Source organism: Acanthochromis polyacanthus, chromosome 14, assembly GCF_021347895.1.
Source record: "Acanthochromis polyacanthus isolate Apoly-LR-REF ecotype Palm Island chromosome 14, KAUST_Apoly_ChrSc, whole genome shotgun sequence".
NCBI classification, from domain to species: Eukaryota; Metazoa; Chordata; class Actinopteri; family Pomacentridae; genus Acanthochromis; species Acanthochromis polyacanthus.
Genome location: NC_067126.1, coordinates 7,570,762 through 7,588,881, shown reverse-complemented (window position 1 = coordinate 7,588,881; position 18,120 = coordinate 7,570,762). Strand labels below are relative to the sequence as shown.

General features: G+C 39.1%; 3 protein-coding genes and 1 long non-coding RNA gene across 4 annotated transcripts in view; 1 reads left to right on the top strand and 3 right to left on the bottom strand.

Moving 5' to 3' along the window:
* The window catches only part of LOC110959563 (succinate--CoA ligase [ADP-forming] subunit beta, mitochondrial), a 333,454-nt gene that overhangs the window by 119,268 nt on the left and 196,066 nt on the right, over nucleotides 1-18,120 (bottom strand). The window lies entirely within an intron of this gene.
* LOC110972012 (uncharacterized) lies at nucleotides 1,014-4,501 on the top strand. Its single transcript, XM_022222424.2, has 3 exons — nucleotides 1,014-1,524; nucleotides 2,423-3,007; nucleotides 3,448-4,501. The coding sequence occupies exons 1-3, from the start codon at nucleotides 1,177-1,179 to the stop codon at nucleotides 3,457-3,459; spliced, it is 945 nt and encodes a 314-aa protein (XP_022078116.1). The 5' UTR covers nucleotides 1,014-1,176; the 3' UTR covers nucleotides 3,460-4,501.
* Nucleotides 4,421-6,827, bottom strand: LOC127537097 (uncharacterized). Its single transcript, XM_051958844.1, has 2 exons — nucleotides 6,498-6,827; nucleotides 4,421-5,816 (listed from the first exon to the last, which is right to left on the bottom strand). Exons 1-2 carry the CDS (start codon nucleotides 6,673-6,675, stop codon nucleotides 4,558-4,560), a joined length of 1,437 nt encoding a protein of 478 aa, XP_051814804.1. The 5' UTR covers nucleotides 6,676-6,827; the 3' UTR covers nucleotides 4,421-4,557.
* LOC127537108 (uncharacterized) lies at nucleotides 14,771-17,711 on the bottom strand. The gene is made up of 3 exons (XR_007946592.1): nucleotides 17,608-17,711; nucleotides 16,192-16,501; nucleotides 14,771-15,618 (listed from the first exon to the last, which is right to left on the bottom strand). It is a non-coding gene; the product is annotated as an uncharacterized LOC127537108 (long non-coding RNA).

Here is an 18,120-nt window from a genome sequence, read left to right as displayed (position 1 = left end):
ACAAAACACCAACACAAACTCTGCATTTTAAATGAACTGTGTCGCTCACCCATTGACGATCTTATGATCTTCATAAGCCAATGAATTTAGCTGCAGCCGCTGTTCATCTTAAACTTAAACATCCAGCCGTGAAAAATGGCTCCTCCGGTTCAGTAATAGTTAGGTGTTGTCCTCTGGTCCAGTAATAGTTAGGTGTTGTCCTCCGTTTGTTGGTAGTTTTGTGCTGTCCCTTTGTTTTTAATCCCTCCATCAGCTTTACGTCTTCACCGCTGCGAGCCTGGATAGCCTTTAGAATGCTAACCGGCTCCACCGTGCTTAGCTCATGAATATTCAATTAGCCATGTGCTGCTTATGTAGATCAATAACTTTAGCACTGAACAGGAAGGAGTATCGCTACCTGATAGTTACGATAGAGAGTTGAGAGGATGTTTTTTAGTGGCACTGTGCACCAGTCCCTTATTTAGTTGTGAGAAAGTTGGCAACCCTAGCCGAGAGCCCCTTGGTATGCGGTAGAACTTAAGTTCTTCTTGAGTATTTCAGTTCATACAACCAAAAACACAACAACCTAACATTATGATGCCGATAGTTCAGTGTTACCTTTTAGTTTTGCTACTTCATGCGGTGCGAACAATGCCAGGTAAATGAGATGAAGCAGTACTTCCAGCTCCATGATGCGCACACAGCTTGTTGATGACGTAGGCTCTGAAGGGGTCTATAAGCAGCCACTTTGTTCCCAGAGAGAGAACTGCCCTGCCCAATTAAATAAAAGCTGCAAAAAATATCAATTTCATAGTTTTTTCCCACTAAAACATGAAAATCAAATTCTGTTTTAGTGTTTTTCTTAAACCATCAGTACACTCTTGTAGCAGGAGGTAAATTGTAAATAACATAACCTCATTATGGGAGTCATTAGGTCATTCCCTCACACAGTAGGGTTTGCTAAGTGCCCTGGGAGGGGTGAAGGCAATCGGGTCGGCCAGCCCTGCCAGCGAGGTGTCCCTTATTTATTTTTCAGGGAGTTGGCAACCCTAATCGGTATTGACCCTTTGCACCTACGTCACAAGGTCACGTGATCCAGCGCGAGTGGACGTCGGAAGCAAGATACGGAAATATGGCAGCAGAAGGAAAAAGTAGCGACCGCTATTGTTTTTAGCAATATTTTTTCCTCTAATCGTCATGGCTTCTACCAGTTCATCTCCAGCTCAACTGTCGTTGGAAGTTGCCCACTTAGCAGGAGTTCACAGAGATCGATATGTACAGAAATTAGAATTAGCAGGCTTAGAAACGGACCCCTATCTTCTCCCTCCTCTTGTGTTTGAGGATTTGATCAACTCGCCGGTTTTGCCGGAATTTACGCCACACGACTTATATCATTATGTGATAAATGCTGTATCCCCTTACACTGGTGCAGATTTAAAAGCGTACAAAAGCCTGGATGCTTACCAGTTTTTTGTTGCTGGTTGGGTCACCGGGACAAAATGCTACGCTTACTCCGGGGGAACACAGTACCTCATCATGGCTAAGGTAAGCTAGCTAGCTCCTTTAGCTTCATTTGAAAGCTAATGCTTTCAAATGAATGTGTTTACATATTTAGTCACTAAAATAACACCTCAGCTGTACGCTCACATAAAGTAAGACACATAAAGTATTTACTTTATTTGAGCGTACAGCTGAGGTGTTATTTTAGTTACTGTTTTTTAACTTTTGACATGCACTACTACACTCCAGTGGTGGAAAGTGACCAAGTAAAAAGTTCTAGTTCAAGTGAAAAGTACAAATTCTTAGTAGTTTTATTTCACATCAATGCTTCTTATGAAGAATCCTTTTTACATTTACTTTATTACATTAGCCAGTATCATACTCTACTACTTTTTAGATTTGAAGTCCAGGAACAGTTCTCCATAGTGAAAAAAGACTTTAAACAGACAACTGGACACAGATTTGTTACAGCAGCAACGTTTCAAGTGAATCTCTCACTCTTTATTAGTCTTTACCATTTAAGCTAGATAAAAAGTGTCTTAGTTATTATTGGTATTAAGTTCAGTTTTGTGCTGACTGTTTATGCCATCTTTAGTCAAGCTTTAGTCCTGGTTTAGTCCGATCTAAAACTTCGTTGGTTCATTTCATTTTGATTGATTTCAATTGCAGTCTTGTTTAGTTATAGCTCTGGTTTATGAATTATACATAATTTCTTCCTGGTTTAGTTTAGGGGTGTGCAGAGTACTTTATTTTTTTACTCTCTGAGTAGTTTTGAAATCTGATACGATTAACTTGATACTTTTATTTGAACTTAGGGGAATGTATTGCTTCTGTTTTGTACTTAAGTATTTTTTCCACCACTGTCACACACAGCAAAAGCCCAACTTAGTGAAATGTAAGTTATTTACCACTAAACCTCTTACATTAACATTTGTCATTTCAGGTTCATCATAGCCAATCCCTGTCTGAAGCACCTTTAAAGCCATGGGTATCTTTGAAGAAAGATGGGACTGTAACTTGTGGCCACTGCACATGTAAAGCAGGTCTGGGAGAGGTGTGCTCTCACATTGCTGCTCTTCTCTACGCCCTTGATTCTGCTGTAAAACGCCTGGAAGAAAAAAGTTGCACTGATGGACCAAGGCAATGGGGTCTTCCTCCAGTAAAAGCGGGTAAAGCACTTTATGAAGAAGCCACAGGGATTGATTTCTCAAATCCCTTAAAGAAACATAACAACAAAAGCAACAAATCCTATAAAAAACGACATGCAAAGAAAATAAAAGTGTCTATGGATGCAACTGAAAAATTCTACAAGGATCTGGATGGAGCAGCCTCAACTGCATCAGAGAAGAGTGGACTCCTGAGCATATTACCAGGGTACTGTGACCAGTTCCAGCCAAAAGTGATCTCTCTAAAATTGCCTCAGCCTCTGACAGAATTATACAACCCTCATAACCGTAAGCTGTCTGCCTCTGACCTAATGATGAAATGTGATGAGGTATTCACGAAGATGGGAGTCACACTAGAACAGGTAATTTTACATCTGATTTTACACATAACAAAAAAGTCATTACATTATGGTAATGCTTTTTAAATGTTATAGGCAGTAAAAGTTGAGGAAGAAACACGACAACAGGGACAGTCCAGGCTATGGTTTGACATGAGAGCTGGCAGGGTGACTGCATCGAGGTTCAAGTCAGCAGCAAGAACAGATCCTTCCAATCCCTCCAAATCTTTAATTAGACAAATATGTTACCCCGACCAGAGCCGCTTTTCTACGGTGGCAACAAGGCATGTGTGTCAAACATACAAACATTTATCAAATTAAATCTGAATGAGTGCATTTATAATTCTTTGAGGAAAGAAAACATGTGGAGCTTTGAATATATAGGGAAATCTCAGATTAAAGCTAATGAAAAGTTTCCTGTGAAGAAGTAACACTTGATATACATATATCTTTTTTTTTCCCAGATGGGGGTGTGAACATGAGAAGACAGCCAGGAAGGTGTATGAAGACATCGCTGCACTACAGCACCAGGACATGAGAGTTTGCGACTCTGGACTGCACATCAACCCCAGCCGACCCTACCTCGGAGCTTCTCCTGATGCACTACTCTCCTGCACCTGCTGCGGAAATGGTGTTCTGGAGATAAAATGTCCACATTGTGCCAAAGATTCAGGAATCCTTGGTGCTACAAATAAAAAGAACTTCTGCATTGACAGCACAAATGGGTTCTACACACTCAGCAGAGACCATGCCTACTACTACCAGGTGCAAGCTCAATTGTTTGTGACTGAGCGAAAGTACTGTGACTTTATGGTGTGGTCTGAATCAGACTATTTCTTACAGAGGATTGAGCCGAATGTTGATTTCTTTACAGGAGAAGTTGAGAAGGTAGAAATGTTCTTCAGGTCAGCCATTTTACCTGAACTACTGGCCAAAAATATACATGTCCAGAAAAATTACTATCAGATATCACTGAGAGCACAGAGTCAGTGGAAGGATTGGAGGAGGGGTGAAACCACTTGAACAAACAATTCAGCAGCATTGTTCATTCTTTTTATCAGTTCTGTTTTTAGGCTGCACATTTTTTGTTTGAAGTGAAAAATATTATACAATTTCAAAAGTAACTAATTACAATTACCTGCCCTAAATTGTATGCAATTGCAAGTAAAAGTACACATACACCAAAGAACTATTTAATTTCTGTAGTAAGTACAAGTGAAATGTTACTTTCCACCACTGCTAATCAGAACCCCTTAGCACATTTTAGGTATGTCTGGGAATATTTTTAATTTAGGAGATGACAAACAAAAAGTTGAATCAAGTTTTTTACTGCAATGTTTTAAAGGATTCAAAGAATTCCATTGACTACATAAATACATCTGTAATTATCTTTTGAAATGATCATCTGTTTTTGATTAATAAACACAAAAAAATATATATATATATATATTTTATTTCACTGTTTGTTACATTGACAAGTGTAAAGTGGCAACAGTCAAATAAAGTTGCTTTAAATTACTTTCTTGAAATGCATCATTACTGTTCATCACATATGTGGAAATTGAACACACCAGTTAATCAGTTGGCACAACAGAGGGGCACAGATTTGTAAGGGCACACGCTACTCTCACTATTTTGTCCAGAGTAGTGTAGTCTGTATCATCAGTGGAGAGGAGACTAATGGGCACCGGTCCCTTCAGCATCTTGTACTTGGAGCGAGCTTGGCCAATGACCCTCTCGACGTGGATGCGGACTGCTGCAAGTCTCCTGGTGTCTTCCAGCTCAGCTGCGCCCAGTTGTTTTTTGCCTCGTGTGAACGCAGGGATTTCAACCTTTGCACAGTACAGGCCAACTTGGTTCTGGATGGTGAAACCACGGTCGGCAAGGACTACATCTCCAGGCTGAAGGTGATCCAAAAAGCCACTGTTAGCTGTAATGTGGGCATCTGTACTTCTTCCTCCCCAGCCCTTTGAGATGAAAGAGATGACACCTTGTGGAGTGATGCTGATCAGATATTTCATGGTGTTGTGGGATTTATATTGAGAATATGTTTGAGCCCTTGCCTTTAAATCTTTTGGTTTATCAATAAATATCTCAAAACAATCAATAACTGACATGCAATGTTTGAAGGACTTTCTGAAGCACATTGGCATAGATGTTTGGACGTGCTCCCTCTTGGGCCACAATACACAAGCTGGAACTAAGATCTCATTCAGAACATTAATCACATAAGTAAAAACTCTTGACACAGTTGAAGTATGAACACCAAAAAGATAAGATAAAAATGATGCAGTTAAATTTTCTTTGAGACGCATTATTGTAATGAGTAGCTGCTGGAAACCTGTCAGGTGTGACGTGTCTTTGAGAAATGGCTTTACAAGGTCAAAAATGGCCATGAACACGTCATAACTGTGTAGTCCAGTGAGTGTTTTTAGTTTGTCTAGGTTTTCAAGGCTTTTTTGTTGAAAGAAGTCCAAGTCTAGCTTCTCTTTAAGTTCAAATGTCTCACTACGCAAAAGTTGACACTCTTGTTGAAGAATCTCAATGTCTTCTCCGCTGAGGCTGGTTTGGCACATAATCTCATTTGAAATGTTGTCGCACACTGCCACTGCATTTTCAGTGTCCTCTTCAAACTCAGGTACTGTGGTTGAGAGACTGAGGAGCGTCCTGGCAGCTTCATTTCTTGATGACATCTGCAGCTTTTTTTTCTTCAGTTTTTGTCGCAAGTCATATTTCTTGACAATGTCCTGAGCACGTCTTTTTGCTGGGGACTTGGTATGGGCAAAAATTGATGGCACATAATCAGGGGACAAGGGGTCCTCGCTCTTTTTTCCTGGAATAAATAAGTCAACAAAGGTAATATCAGCAAAGGTTCTGTACAACGATCACAACCTGTGCATTGTCATAATTGTATGACATATATTGAAAAAAACAAACAAATCTGTACAAGAGTGAGCAAAAGTGTTTGAGTTGAGACCAATTAAGGTGCTCAATTGGGATCGAATGCAAATGAAAAAACAAAAAACCTTGCCATACTGTTGTTTGTGTTGTGGCAAATAGATGATCCGAGGCACTCTGATTAAATAAAAATTCTGTATTGAAATGAAAACGTTTCAACAAAGGATTTTTATTTAATCATTGCCTCGGATCATTTGTTTTCCACGACACATTCAACAGTATGGCAGGCAATATTTTTGTTCTTTAAATTTGTACAAGGTTAAGTTTAGTTATTTTTTTATGAAGTGTACATATCTTATCAATATTCAGTCAATATTGATAAGGTACATGAAGTAAACGTTCTCCAAATCGTTTCTCCCCAAAAATAGATCAAATGTACTTGGGGATATGAACATAGATGATGAAGGAATTAGCAAGCTAATTTAGCTAGCTAAGTTAGCAGTCTAAAGTGTTGGGTATTTGTTGGTGATAACGATCAGGAAGTATTTTCCTGAAAGTTGCTTAACTTTTTTTGCATTTTATATCTTGTGTAAACTGTAAGTGTTAATCTTCTTACCTTGTACAAAGTGTTCGCTGCAAATTCTTGAATATTTTGACGGCTGCCAGTTCTTCCGATTGATAGTTGCTATCCATCTTCGTCGTCTGTCTTTATCAAGAGGTATCCGATAAAAAGACAAGTTTTGCTTGCACCCCTGCCTATTTGTGCAGCCGACAGCACAGCAAGCGATTACCATTTTTGTGAAGTGGATAAAACCCAAGCAAAATAGCCTACGGTTGTTTTCTTTACAAGAGATTTGTGTTTGGTGGGAAGACAGGCGGCTCCGTGTTGACGTCCACTCAGACAGCGGGGGCGTTCCTATACGAAGCGTGACGTCACACGCAAAGGGTCAATTGAAGTTGAAATTCTAGTATCGTAACAAGCCTACCAGCCATCATCATGAAGTGTTTCAACAGAAAACACAAAACTGCACTGTTAAAACAAGGAAGGAAGCTGAAAGGATCAAACATCTTCATGAACATCTGACAAAACAAAATGCTGACATCACCAGAAAAGCACTATCTGAAACAACAGCAAAAAATTCAAAAGACATGGATGACAAGCTGCAAAGTATCCATTAAACTGACATCGACCCAGACAATAATTTTTACTATTAAATCAATGACACCTGCTGCTACTGTACAAATTAACAATACAAATAGAACATAAAAACAGATGACAAATTATCAATATTGCATTTCAGTAATAGAAGCCTGTATTAAGGCACAATAATATCAAAGAATATTTAAGTGAATTTACAAAACCATTCAAAGCAATTGCAACATCAGAAATGGGGATTCATTCTGATAAAGGAGTGGACTTTGAAATGCATGGTTATGAATTCAATTATATAAACAGAAAGAACATGAGTGAGGGAAGTGTGACCTTATCTGTGAACAACGACTAGAATTATAAGGTAGTAATATGGCAACTGTTATTGACAACTTATTAGAATGTATAAAAATTGAAATTTGTAACGAAAAAAAGAAAAATGTGATAAGTTTTATATATGGAGCACCAGGCTCAAATGTCAAAGCAATTAAGGACTCGGTGGAAGAAATGTTTTTTAAAGTAAATCAAAAAGTTTTTTTCATCTGTAGTGATTACAGCATTGACATGCTGAAGCCAAATAAGCATAAAGTGACTGACAAATGTATCAAAACAATATATGTCCAAAAATTGCCAGACCCAGCAGAGTCACGTCACAGTGCCACAATAATTGACAACACATTCACCAAAGACACTGAATACAATACAGTGAGCGGACTATAAATCAACAACATCAGTGATCAATACCAGAGTTTACAGTGCACGAACAGCAACTACAGAAAAAAATCACCCTGAGGAAAAACGCAATCACAGATGAGTGAGGACAGAGGAAACCATGAATGCATTAAAGGATGACTTAATCACACTAAACTGGGAAACTGTTTATAAAGAAAAACATATAGATAACGCATATCACACTTTAAGAACATTCACATCATTATATGATTAAAAATTGTCCAATTAAACAATATAACAGAGCACAAAAATACACAGATTGACCATGGATGACGAAGGGATTACAGAATGTTTGTAAAAAGAAAAATACACTCTACAGAGAATTAAAGAGCTAAAGAAGCAGAAGATAAATATAAAAAATGTAATAATAAGTTAACCAACATTACAAGGGTATGTACAAAGGAATAGTATAGAAAATATTCAATGTTTGTTTATTTATCGTCAGGGCTTCCTCTTCAGTAGTGATGTTACGAGATGTGCCAAGGCTTTGAAGCGTGTGTCGAGTAATGGAGGGGGCGTTTCCACGAAGCACGTATCGAGGCTTGCTTCATTTAGGGGAGGAGCCAAAAACGATGACGTCCGAAGCCTCGTTCCCTGGCTGAACCACGTGACAGCTTCGGAAAATGGTTCAGATTTTGCCGTGAGGTCTGACAGCAGAATAAACCCCTCAGGCTCCGTTCAAAATGTGGGTTTTGATAGAGAGTTGTGGTCAGTTGAGAGTTTGGATAGTTTGGATAGAGTTTTGATAGTCTGGATACTAGTTTGGATACTGTTTATATAGTTTGTATATGGTTTGGAGAGTTTAGAGAGAGAGAGAGATAGTTTGGAGATTTAGGGGAGTGAGAAGAGAAAGATAAGTGATAGGAAGGAGCCACCCAGGAAGTGGAAAATTTCCCCTGTGTGGGAACATTTTGATTTTTTAACTCCTAATAAGGTAAGCTAAATCTAACATTATTACAGACACATTAGGTTTGCTTATCAAGAACTGTATTTTTCACCGTTTCTTATTTTATTCAAAGGTGAGGTGTTTATTGTGTGTGTAAAAAAAAAAGGAGTCGTTTAAAACCAGAAACTGTTGAAAACCTGTTACTTCTGAATAAAATGAATAAAATCTCCCCTTTCCTGTACATCCTTGTCTAAGTTACACAAGCATATTCAGTACAATCTTCCTAGTTCCACAAGCACTTTCATTGTCCTCTGCCTGCATAAGGCCATGCCATTTTCCTAAGGTGACAGAAAGACATTATTACACAACCTGCTACATTATATGATGCTACCATTTTGGGGAAATTTACACACACAGAATACATGAAAATATATTTTATTATACACAAATGTGATCATTTATCTATAGAAATGATTTGATCATACATTGTTTTGTTTTTCATAGTCATTCCCAACAGCCATAATGAACAATGATTCAATGCATCAGGCATTGGTTCAGATACAGCTGCATGTGATTATACACTTGACCAGTAGGTGGTTTCGTGTGCTCATGAAGCTTCAAGAAATGAACCCTTTCTCGAACCAATTGGCTCAAGTGGTTCAATGCCTCATGAGGCTTCAATATCCTATCAACCTCTTCACTCATCAGCAGAACTCTTGGCAGCTGCAGCACAGCACACCTATCTCTCATCTCCACAATAAAAACCAGCAATACGTTCCACACCCTGCCAGATAGTCGCTTCAGCTGTTAGTCTTTTGGCTCATTCACAGTTCTGCTCTGAGCTCTTGTGCTGTACCTGACCTGTGCTCTCCTCTGCCCACAGTTTCCGCTGGCCGTGCTGCCTGGTTTTCCCCGTCCGCCCCAGAAACCCCTATATTCACCTCTGGAAGAGGTTTCGGATCCTGCCTGCCTCCGCCCTCCAGCCTAACACTCCCAGGAGGATCGGGTTCCACCCGGCCGTTTCCCCAGAACCACCAGCCGCTCTCCGCCGCTCATCAGCTCCAGACGCCTCTGGACTGTCGCTCCCTGGGAGCCAGCTTTCCTCCCGTTCTGCCCCTGTTGTAAGTTTAGTTAGTTTATATCTCTTTAGTTTTGGTCCTAGTCATACAGCTCCTAGGTTAATTCACACATTCCCTCCTGTTGTTTGTATTAACAATCTGATTTCCTGTTTCAAACTATCCTGCTGTGAGTCTGTATGTTCTCCGCTTGGGTTTGCCACTACAACCGTGACATTTATATTATTTTCTTTTGTTTGTAAATATGTACATAAATGGGAGTGGGGTACTGAGTGACTGATGGTCGATACGGAGAAGAGGTAAATAAGCATATGCCTCATCCTACTCCATTTTGAAAATGTTGGGTGATTGTTTTTTTGCTTTGTTCTGTTTATTTGTTGTGTTGTGCTTTATTTTGTTTTGAATTTTATTTTTTTCTCACATGTCCAAAATAAAAACATTCATTCAAGGTTCTGCTTCTAGAGAACGAACTTCCATCTTCATAGATCCTCTCAGCTCATGTTGATGTAAAACCCTGTGGACACCGACAGCTGTGTTCCAGCAGCTTCTCAATCATTCAGACCTGCTTTTTAATGATTCTTGGTTGACTCTTGACCATCCTGACCAGTTGTCTCTCAGCAGCAAGTGACAGTTTTTCTTCCTGACGGAAGCAGTAATACAACTGGTGTCAGGGAGATGTGAGGTGGTGAAGCCAGGTGCAGACACAATAGACAGATGGCCTATCGTTATATAAAAAGGTTTATTTAAACAAAACAACTAACTGAAAACAAGACTGAGGTGGCTTCTAAAACTAAACAGGAAAACTGGAAAAATACAAACCAGAACTAAGGCAGACGGCAAAACAAATTGAAGGCCAAATGAAAATCACTGAGTCCAAAATGCGATCTGTAAACGGGGGAAAAACCAAGTAACCCTGTGAGCAGAAAATCCAGGGGAAAGGAGGGAACAGAGACGGGAACGAGGTGAGTCCAAGACGATGAGCCAGCAACCACTGAGAACAATGGCCGGGCTTAAATACAGAAGGGAAAACAGGTGAAATGAATCTGAGCTGATTGTGTCAAGTGACAGCAATCAGAGACCAAGTGCAAAGAAAGCAGACAGAGGGAGACAGAGGCTGTGTCCGAAATCGCATACTAACGTACTACTCATACTAAATGTGACGTCAAAATAAGTACACACGTGGACAAAATTGTTGGTACCCCTCAGTTAAAGAAGGAAAAACCCACAATTCTCACTGAAATCACTTGAAACTCGCAAAAGTAACAATAAATAAAAATTTATTGAAAATGAAATAATCAAAAACAGCCATCACTTTTGAATTGTTGATTAACATAATTATTTAAAAAAACAAACTAATGAAACAGGCCTGGACAAAAATGATGGTACCTCTATAAAAGATTGAAAACTATTTGACCAGAGTGACATGATTAACTCAGGTGTGTCATTTAATTGACATCACAGGTGTTTCCAAACTCATAATCAGTCAGTCTGCCTATTTAAAGGGAGACAAGTAGTCACCCTGCTGTTTGGTGAAAAGGTGTGTACCACACTGAACATGGACAACAGAAAGCGAAGGAGAGAATTGTCCCAGGACATCCGAAAAAAAATGATAGACAAACATCTTAAAGGTAAAGGCTATAAGACCATCTCTAAACAGCTTGAAGTTCCTGTGACAACAGTGGCTCATATTATTCAGAAGTTCAAGACCCACGGGACAGTAGCCAACCTCCCTGGACGTGGCCGCAAGAGGAAAATTGATGACAAATTGAAGAGACGGATCGTTGGAATTGTATCCAAAGAGCCCAGAGCAACCTCCAAAGAAATTAAAGGTGAACTCCAAGGCCAAGGTACATCAGTGTCAGATCGCACCATTCGTCGTTGTTTGAGCCAAAGTGGACTTCATGGGAGACGACCAAGGAGGACACCACTGCTGAAAAAAACTCATAAAAAAGCGAGACTGGAATTTGCAAAAATGCATGTTGACAAGCCACAAAGCTTCTGGGAGAATGTCCTTTGGACAGATGAGACCAAACTGGAGCTTTTTGGTAAGGCACATCAACTCTATGTTCATAGACTCAAAAACCAAGCATACGAAGAAAAGAACACTGTCCCTACGGTGAAACATGGAGGAGGCTCAGTAATGTTTTGGGGCTGCTTTGCTGCATCTGGCACAGGGTGTCTTGAAAGTGTGCAAGGTACGATGAAATCTGAAGACTATCAAGGCATTCTGGAGAGAAATGTGCTGCCTAGTGTCAGAAAGCTTGGTCTCAGTCGCAGGTCATGGGTCTTCCAACAGGACAACGATCCAAAACACACAGCCAAAAACACCCAAGAATGGCTGAGAGAAAAGCGTTGGACTATTCTAAAGTGGCCTTCTATGAGCCCAGATCTGAATCCCATTGAACATATGTGGAAGGAGCTGAAACATGCCATTTGGAGAAGACACCCATCAAACCTGAGACAACTGGAGCTGTTTGCTCATGAGGAGTGGGCCAAAATACCTGTTGACAGCTGCAGAACGCTCATTGACAAATACAGAAATCGTTTAATTGCAGTGATTGCCTCAAAAGGTTGTGCAACAAAATATTAAGTTATGGGTACCATCATTTTTGTCCAGGCCTGTTTCATTAGTTTGTTTTTTTAAATAATTATGTTAATCAACAATTCAAAAGTGATGGCTGATTTTGATTATTTAATTTTCAATAAATTTTTATTTATTGTTACTTTTGTGAGTTTCAAATGATTTCAGTGAGAATTGTGGGTTTTTCCTTCTTTAACTGAGGGGTACCAACAATTTTGTCCACGTGTGTATGTAGTGCGTTCACACTGGATAGTATGAATAGATTGAGTACGCGAGAAATACCCAGATGTATACTATATCCGGAAAAATTTTAAGTATGCGCGGTGACCACACTAGTCATACTCAACCGCCCCATAATGCTTTGCGAGCTGTCCACCAAAATGTAAGCCTTCGTGGGATCTGTGGCCGGACCGCGGCGATTTTTATTTTATTTTATGTGGTTAAGTAGTCATCCTAATCACCCCACAGATTTGAGAAATAGGCGTTTTCTGACCAACGTTTTAAATTTGTCAGACGCCTCACAACGTGCTACTGAATGCTAGCAGCTAGTTGCAGCAGCTCGCTTTGCATACAGAACAAGTAGCAGCTACCTCGAGTAGCCTGCAGCTACAACTGAAACGATTCGCATAATCTGGCTAATAACTGCATGAGGAGTGCCAGCTTGAAATTGCCACATTAATTATGCGACTGTTTGTTAGCGTAAAATCGACCTGAAGCCGGCATTCAGCCGAGATATTTGATAGCCGTACTTCCGGTTTTTGTCGTCGGAGGTTTGAAATGCATTATGGGAAACGGAGTAGTATACTACAGTGTGAACGGTCGGCATTCTAATCATACTTATAGTACGTAGTATACAGTATATACTCATTGAGAATGTAGTATGTAGTACGTTAGTATGCGATTTCGGACACAGCCAGAGAGACCTGAACACAGAAGGAAAAAACAGGAAAAAGTAACAACAAATGCAGAATCCTGACAACTGGACCGTAAACTTTATATTTACATTGTTTGCACAGATGATATTGGGATCTGTAGTTGCTTTGAAATGGGTCCAAGTGACTGTCTTGTTCAGATTTTTGCTGAGTTCCTCAGATTCTGCTTCAAATAGGTCCTTTTACAGTTTCTCAATTGATAACACTGTTCCTTAAAAATAGCACACATTTCCCAACACACTGCACACTATTTTTTTTATTTGAACACAATTCACAAAGCACTGCACACTTGTGTCAAAAGTACACTTCGTCAAAATCTGAACTTTGTCAAAATTAAGACACAAAGCAAAAACGAGGACACTGCACTTGTTACGGAGGGCTCTGGAGAACCCAAGCACAGACAAAGAGAGACTGGCAGATAAGTGATTAATTGAAGGGTTTTAATTGAACAAGAATCCAAACTACTACATAAACAGAGAGCAGAACTGGGAGGCAGAGCAAAAACCAAACTACACTAAACAGAGTATTCCCAAGAAGTATTAGTAGGCTGCACTAGAAATAAAGTAGCCTGCACCACTTTTGCGTAACGACTGCTCGCGCAGCACAATGAAGCGCGTAAAAATGTGCGCAAAATCTAGGGGGGTTTCGGGGCATGCCCCCCCAAGAAAATTTAGATTTTTTAGTGCCATTTGGTGCCCTCTGGTGCATTTTATTTGTGTAATTTAACATTTTTATAGTACTTGGTTTTGTCATGTGATTTGTGTATTTAAGTACATTTCATCAAAATGTGAGTTTTAAGTACACAATTTGGTAGCACTTTATAATACGGCCCGTGTTTTACAGAGTAGTTTCCCGTCTCTTACAGTGTCGTTTCCTCAACTTTGAAGGTAACTGTCGGACATGTACATGTCATTTCGCGCAACCTGAGGAGTACTTACACTTGTGTCTGACAGTGTAAGTGCTGTTGTCTTACAGTGTAGTTTGACGTGTCTTAATGTGTAGTTTCCTCAACTGTGGAGGTAACTCTCATAAATGTAGCATGACATTTTACAGACTCTTATGGGGCAGTTACGTTCGTGTCTTATATGGTAGTTTGATGTGTTTTAATGTGTAGTTTCTTCAACTGTGGGTGTAACTCTCATAAATGTAGCATGACATTGTGTGGACTCTTGTGGGGTACTAACGCTGGTGTCTTCTACTGTAGTTTGACGTGTTTTAATGCGTAGTTTCCTTAACTGTGGGTGTAACTCTCATAAATGTAGCATGACATTGTGTGGACTCTTGTGGGGTACTAACGCTGCTGTCTTACAGTGTAAGTCCTGGAGTCTCACACTGTAGTTTCCTGTGTTTTACCATGTACTTATCAAAACAGTGTCATTTTCCTGAACATATGCCTTTACTGTACAAACCTTGACGTGCCACTTCCTCTTAAGAATCACCATGGACCCCTACAGAGTGTGTAGACCAATGATAAACTGAAATACTGTAAGGTATTGATGAGTATGTGTTTCACATAATAATGACAAGACATGCAGACGTACAAAACATCTTTATTTATTTAATATCTTTATTTTTCAGAGACAACAATTCACCTTTTAAAGTTACCCAGCCCTTAAGATCACCCTTGTCTTTCCTTACTGTCTAACTATCCAGTACTTCCACTGCAACAACCCAGCACTTTACCTGTAACTACTGGTCAACAACTGGGAACCGGGCCGTATTATAAAGTGAACACTTGTTGGCTTCACTTACTGTGCAACTATTGAGTATTTTGCCTGTAACTACTGGTCGTATTATAAAGTGAACACTTGTTGGCTTCACTTACTGTGCAACTATTGAGTACTTTGCCTGTAACTACCTTCCCTACCTATGCAGGTACCGAGTACTTACACTCTAAGTACCCATGACCTGTCTGTAAGTACAAAGGGTTCTGTAACATTGTTTCCATTATTAAATAAATTTATTTTGAAAATAACCAATTCACAAACCAGAGCAAAATAATAAAAACATTATGCATTATTGATAACTCTTACTTATAAGAAAAAAATATTCTATTTATTTAAACTAACTATAGGAAAGTACTACATAAGCTAAACCACTATATAAATAATATTCAACTACTATATACAAAAGTACTGCTAAATGTCACAAAAACGTAATTGTGCCCAATTCCCCAAAACAAAAATGCCACACAAATTCCACTAAAAATTAGAACTATAAACAATATTTGTTCATTCACATAGATAATCTACTTTTTAGACCTTTTTTTTTGCTTTCTGCTTCTTCTTCTTCTTTTTCTTGGGCTTCTTCTTCCTCTTCCTTTCGTCCTCTGATGAGGAACTTATTGCCGACGATCTAGTTGAGACGTCTTTCGGTTCTGCTGTTGTCGGTAGAAAAAACAATACATTTTAATTAATGTCATTAATGTATTACAGCTTGATCAATGACCACATCACATGTTTAAGGCTTACAAGTATGTGTGCTTCCTAATGGAGATTTGGCATACTGAACTTTCAGTTTGCTCAGTCATAACTTAACAAGTAAAAAAAAGCTGTTGCCTACACAATAACCTCTTTTGTTTGTTGTTTTTCCTTTTTTAGGTCAGGCTATTGCAACTCCAAAAACACAGAAAACACAGGAGTGACTGTTACAAGTCTAAAACACGTCATTGTAAATTCCCTGTTCGTTTTGCTACGTAGACCTGTTCATTTTAATAAGGCACCGAGGTTCATTTTAGAGAATGCATAGATACATCAGTGTAGGTTTTCGGTGATCCGGACAATTCCATCTATGCAGAAAATGCATTCATGAAGACAATGAGTTATCAACACACTGCAGAACGTGTAGTGGTTGATCTATGAAAATGCATATTGTATTCTATTGTTATGACTCTCTGTTAGTTAACCTTTATCAATGTGAGATTTTGCAGCAGTTCTTACAGCGTTTAGACTACCTTATATCCTTGATTAGATGGAGGACATGTTGCAAATTTGGCTCAAAGTTTGGAAAAACAGCAGGGAATGTTGAGCCTTCTAATGGCAGTTCAGAGAATACGGGTGCATCTGGGTGTTATACATGACTTGTGGGTACGGCTACAACTGGAGGACACTGGTATGATAGGGGTGAACCTCTTGGCACAGGTCCGAACCTGAAGTCAACCATGGAGAGCTCAGACAAGCCATGCAGCATTGAGGATGTCAGTGGTTGCAGTCTGAGCCTTTTCAGTCCTTTACCAAGAGACAATAATGGTTCAGGGAGGGGCCCTGAAACAGATTGAGAAAAAAAGAAGTATATGTGTTAAATTTACTGTCCTTCCACACATCTCTTTCAGCTTGTTTTTGTTTTTGTATAGTGTTAACTGTTGCTAACATTGGCTAACGTTGTTTATTCCAGAATACAACATACATTAAAATACTCATCCTTACTGAAAGAAGGTGGATAAACTGTGCAATCTCAACTTCACACGTTATAACCATAACGTTAGCATTGTTTATGTTACGGGTCTCAGGTGTGAGTCCACAGCAACAAATATGTGTGCAACCTGCATCAGGTGAATAAAGCAGGAACAATTAAGTCTCACTGCACCGCATTTCTCCCCAGATTGCTTCTGTGTTTTATTAACACCTCAAAATCATCAACAAAGCTCATAAACACATGTCTGTTCTTCACATTTCAGTTCTTTATATTTGTCTGAGTTCTCAGTTCACTAAAGTCCATCACTACATTCCATTTTCTCACACTTTCCATAAAGTGCAATTTCACTCTAACATGTTACCAATTCTGACACAAACACTCTCTCAGTGACCTTTCTTCATCCAGTAAACACTTGTAGTCATTGAAGTGCATTAATTTTTACAGTATACAGTATAATGTTGCTTATTTTCAGCATCATTCAAATAAGTACATACTGTCACTTCAAATATGAGAAGCCAGACACTCTACTCTATAATAATTACAGGCTACTGAAATGTATTTACTTGAAAATGCTTATGTTAACATATTTCACAAAATGTTTTAACAGAACAACCCTTTTCACATCATGAACAATCAGTGCTCACTATAAACAGCATTAAATAAGTTGTACAAAATACATTTAAATCATGGTAATCTCATTAACAATGTAAATACTAAACATTCATAGTGTACGGGAGCTTTCAGAACACTTTACTACTGTTTTTCTACATATCAGACCACTTTCGCGGCCCTCGCAATGACATCAGCAGGAGAAAACTCCACCGAGACTAACTTTCTTTGTCTTTATATGTAACTGTTTCGACGACATTTCACCACTGAATGCTTTACAAACAATCATCCTAATAAAGCGTGGCCTTATGAGGTAGACAGTTATAGATTTTTCACAGTTACCAACCTGTATCAGGTGAATAAAGCAGGAACAATGAAGTCTCACTGCACCGCGTTTCTCTCCACATTGCTTCTGAAGAGAGCACGGGGTGTGTCTCCTCACACCGGTCCCAGGTGCAACCAGAACAAACAAAGGTTCCGCCTCACTGCTGCCTACACAGAAGTGCCATTCTTTCAGCTTTAGTAGTACAACGGCAATTAATTTAGACACAATTATTATCAACATACATGTGCATACTAAACAAAATAATGAACTTAGTAATTATCCTAAATTTTTATCACATAACTGTGGTCACACTATTTTATGAGCGCCACATTTACATTGTAGAAGATCTCAAGCTAGTTAGCTAATAACCTTCATAGCTGTAGATGAACTTCTCAAAAATAAACTGTATCCTTTGTCCACTTTGGAACGGGAAGTAGGACAATGTCTCTCGGTTAATCTGTAAACACCTTTAAAAGTACTGTTGCTAGGTTTAAGAGAGATTCCGTAAACAGAGTAAACTTGTGGGATACAGGC

Coding starts and splice junctions, on each gene's coding strand:
- LOC110972012 (XM_022222424.2), top strand. CDS start 1,177: ATGGCTTCTACCAGTTCATCTCCAGCTCAACTGTCGTTGGAAGTTGCC. Junction 1,525..2,422: donor AGTACCTCATCATGGCTAAG/GTAAGCTAGCTA, acceptor TTGTCATTTCAG/GTTCATCATAGCCAATCCCT.
- LOC127537097 (XM_051958844.1), bottom strand. CDS start 6,675: ATGGTAATCGCTTGCTGTGCTGTCGGCTGCACAAATAGGCAGGGGTGC. Junction 5,817..6,497: donor CAGCGAACACTTTGTACAAG/GTAAGAAGATTA, acceptor TATTTATTCCAG/GAAAAAAGAGCGAGGACCCC.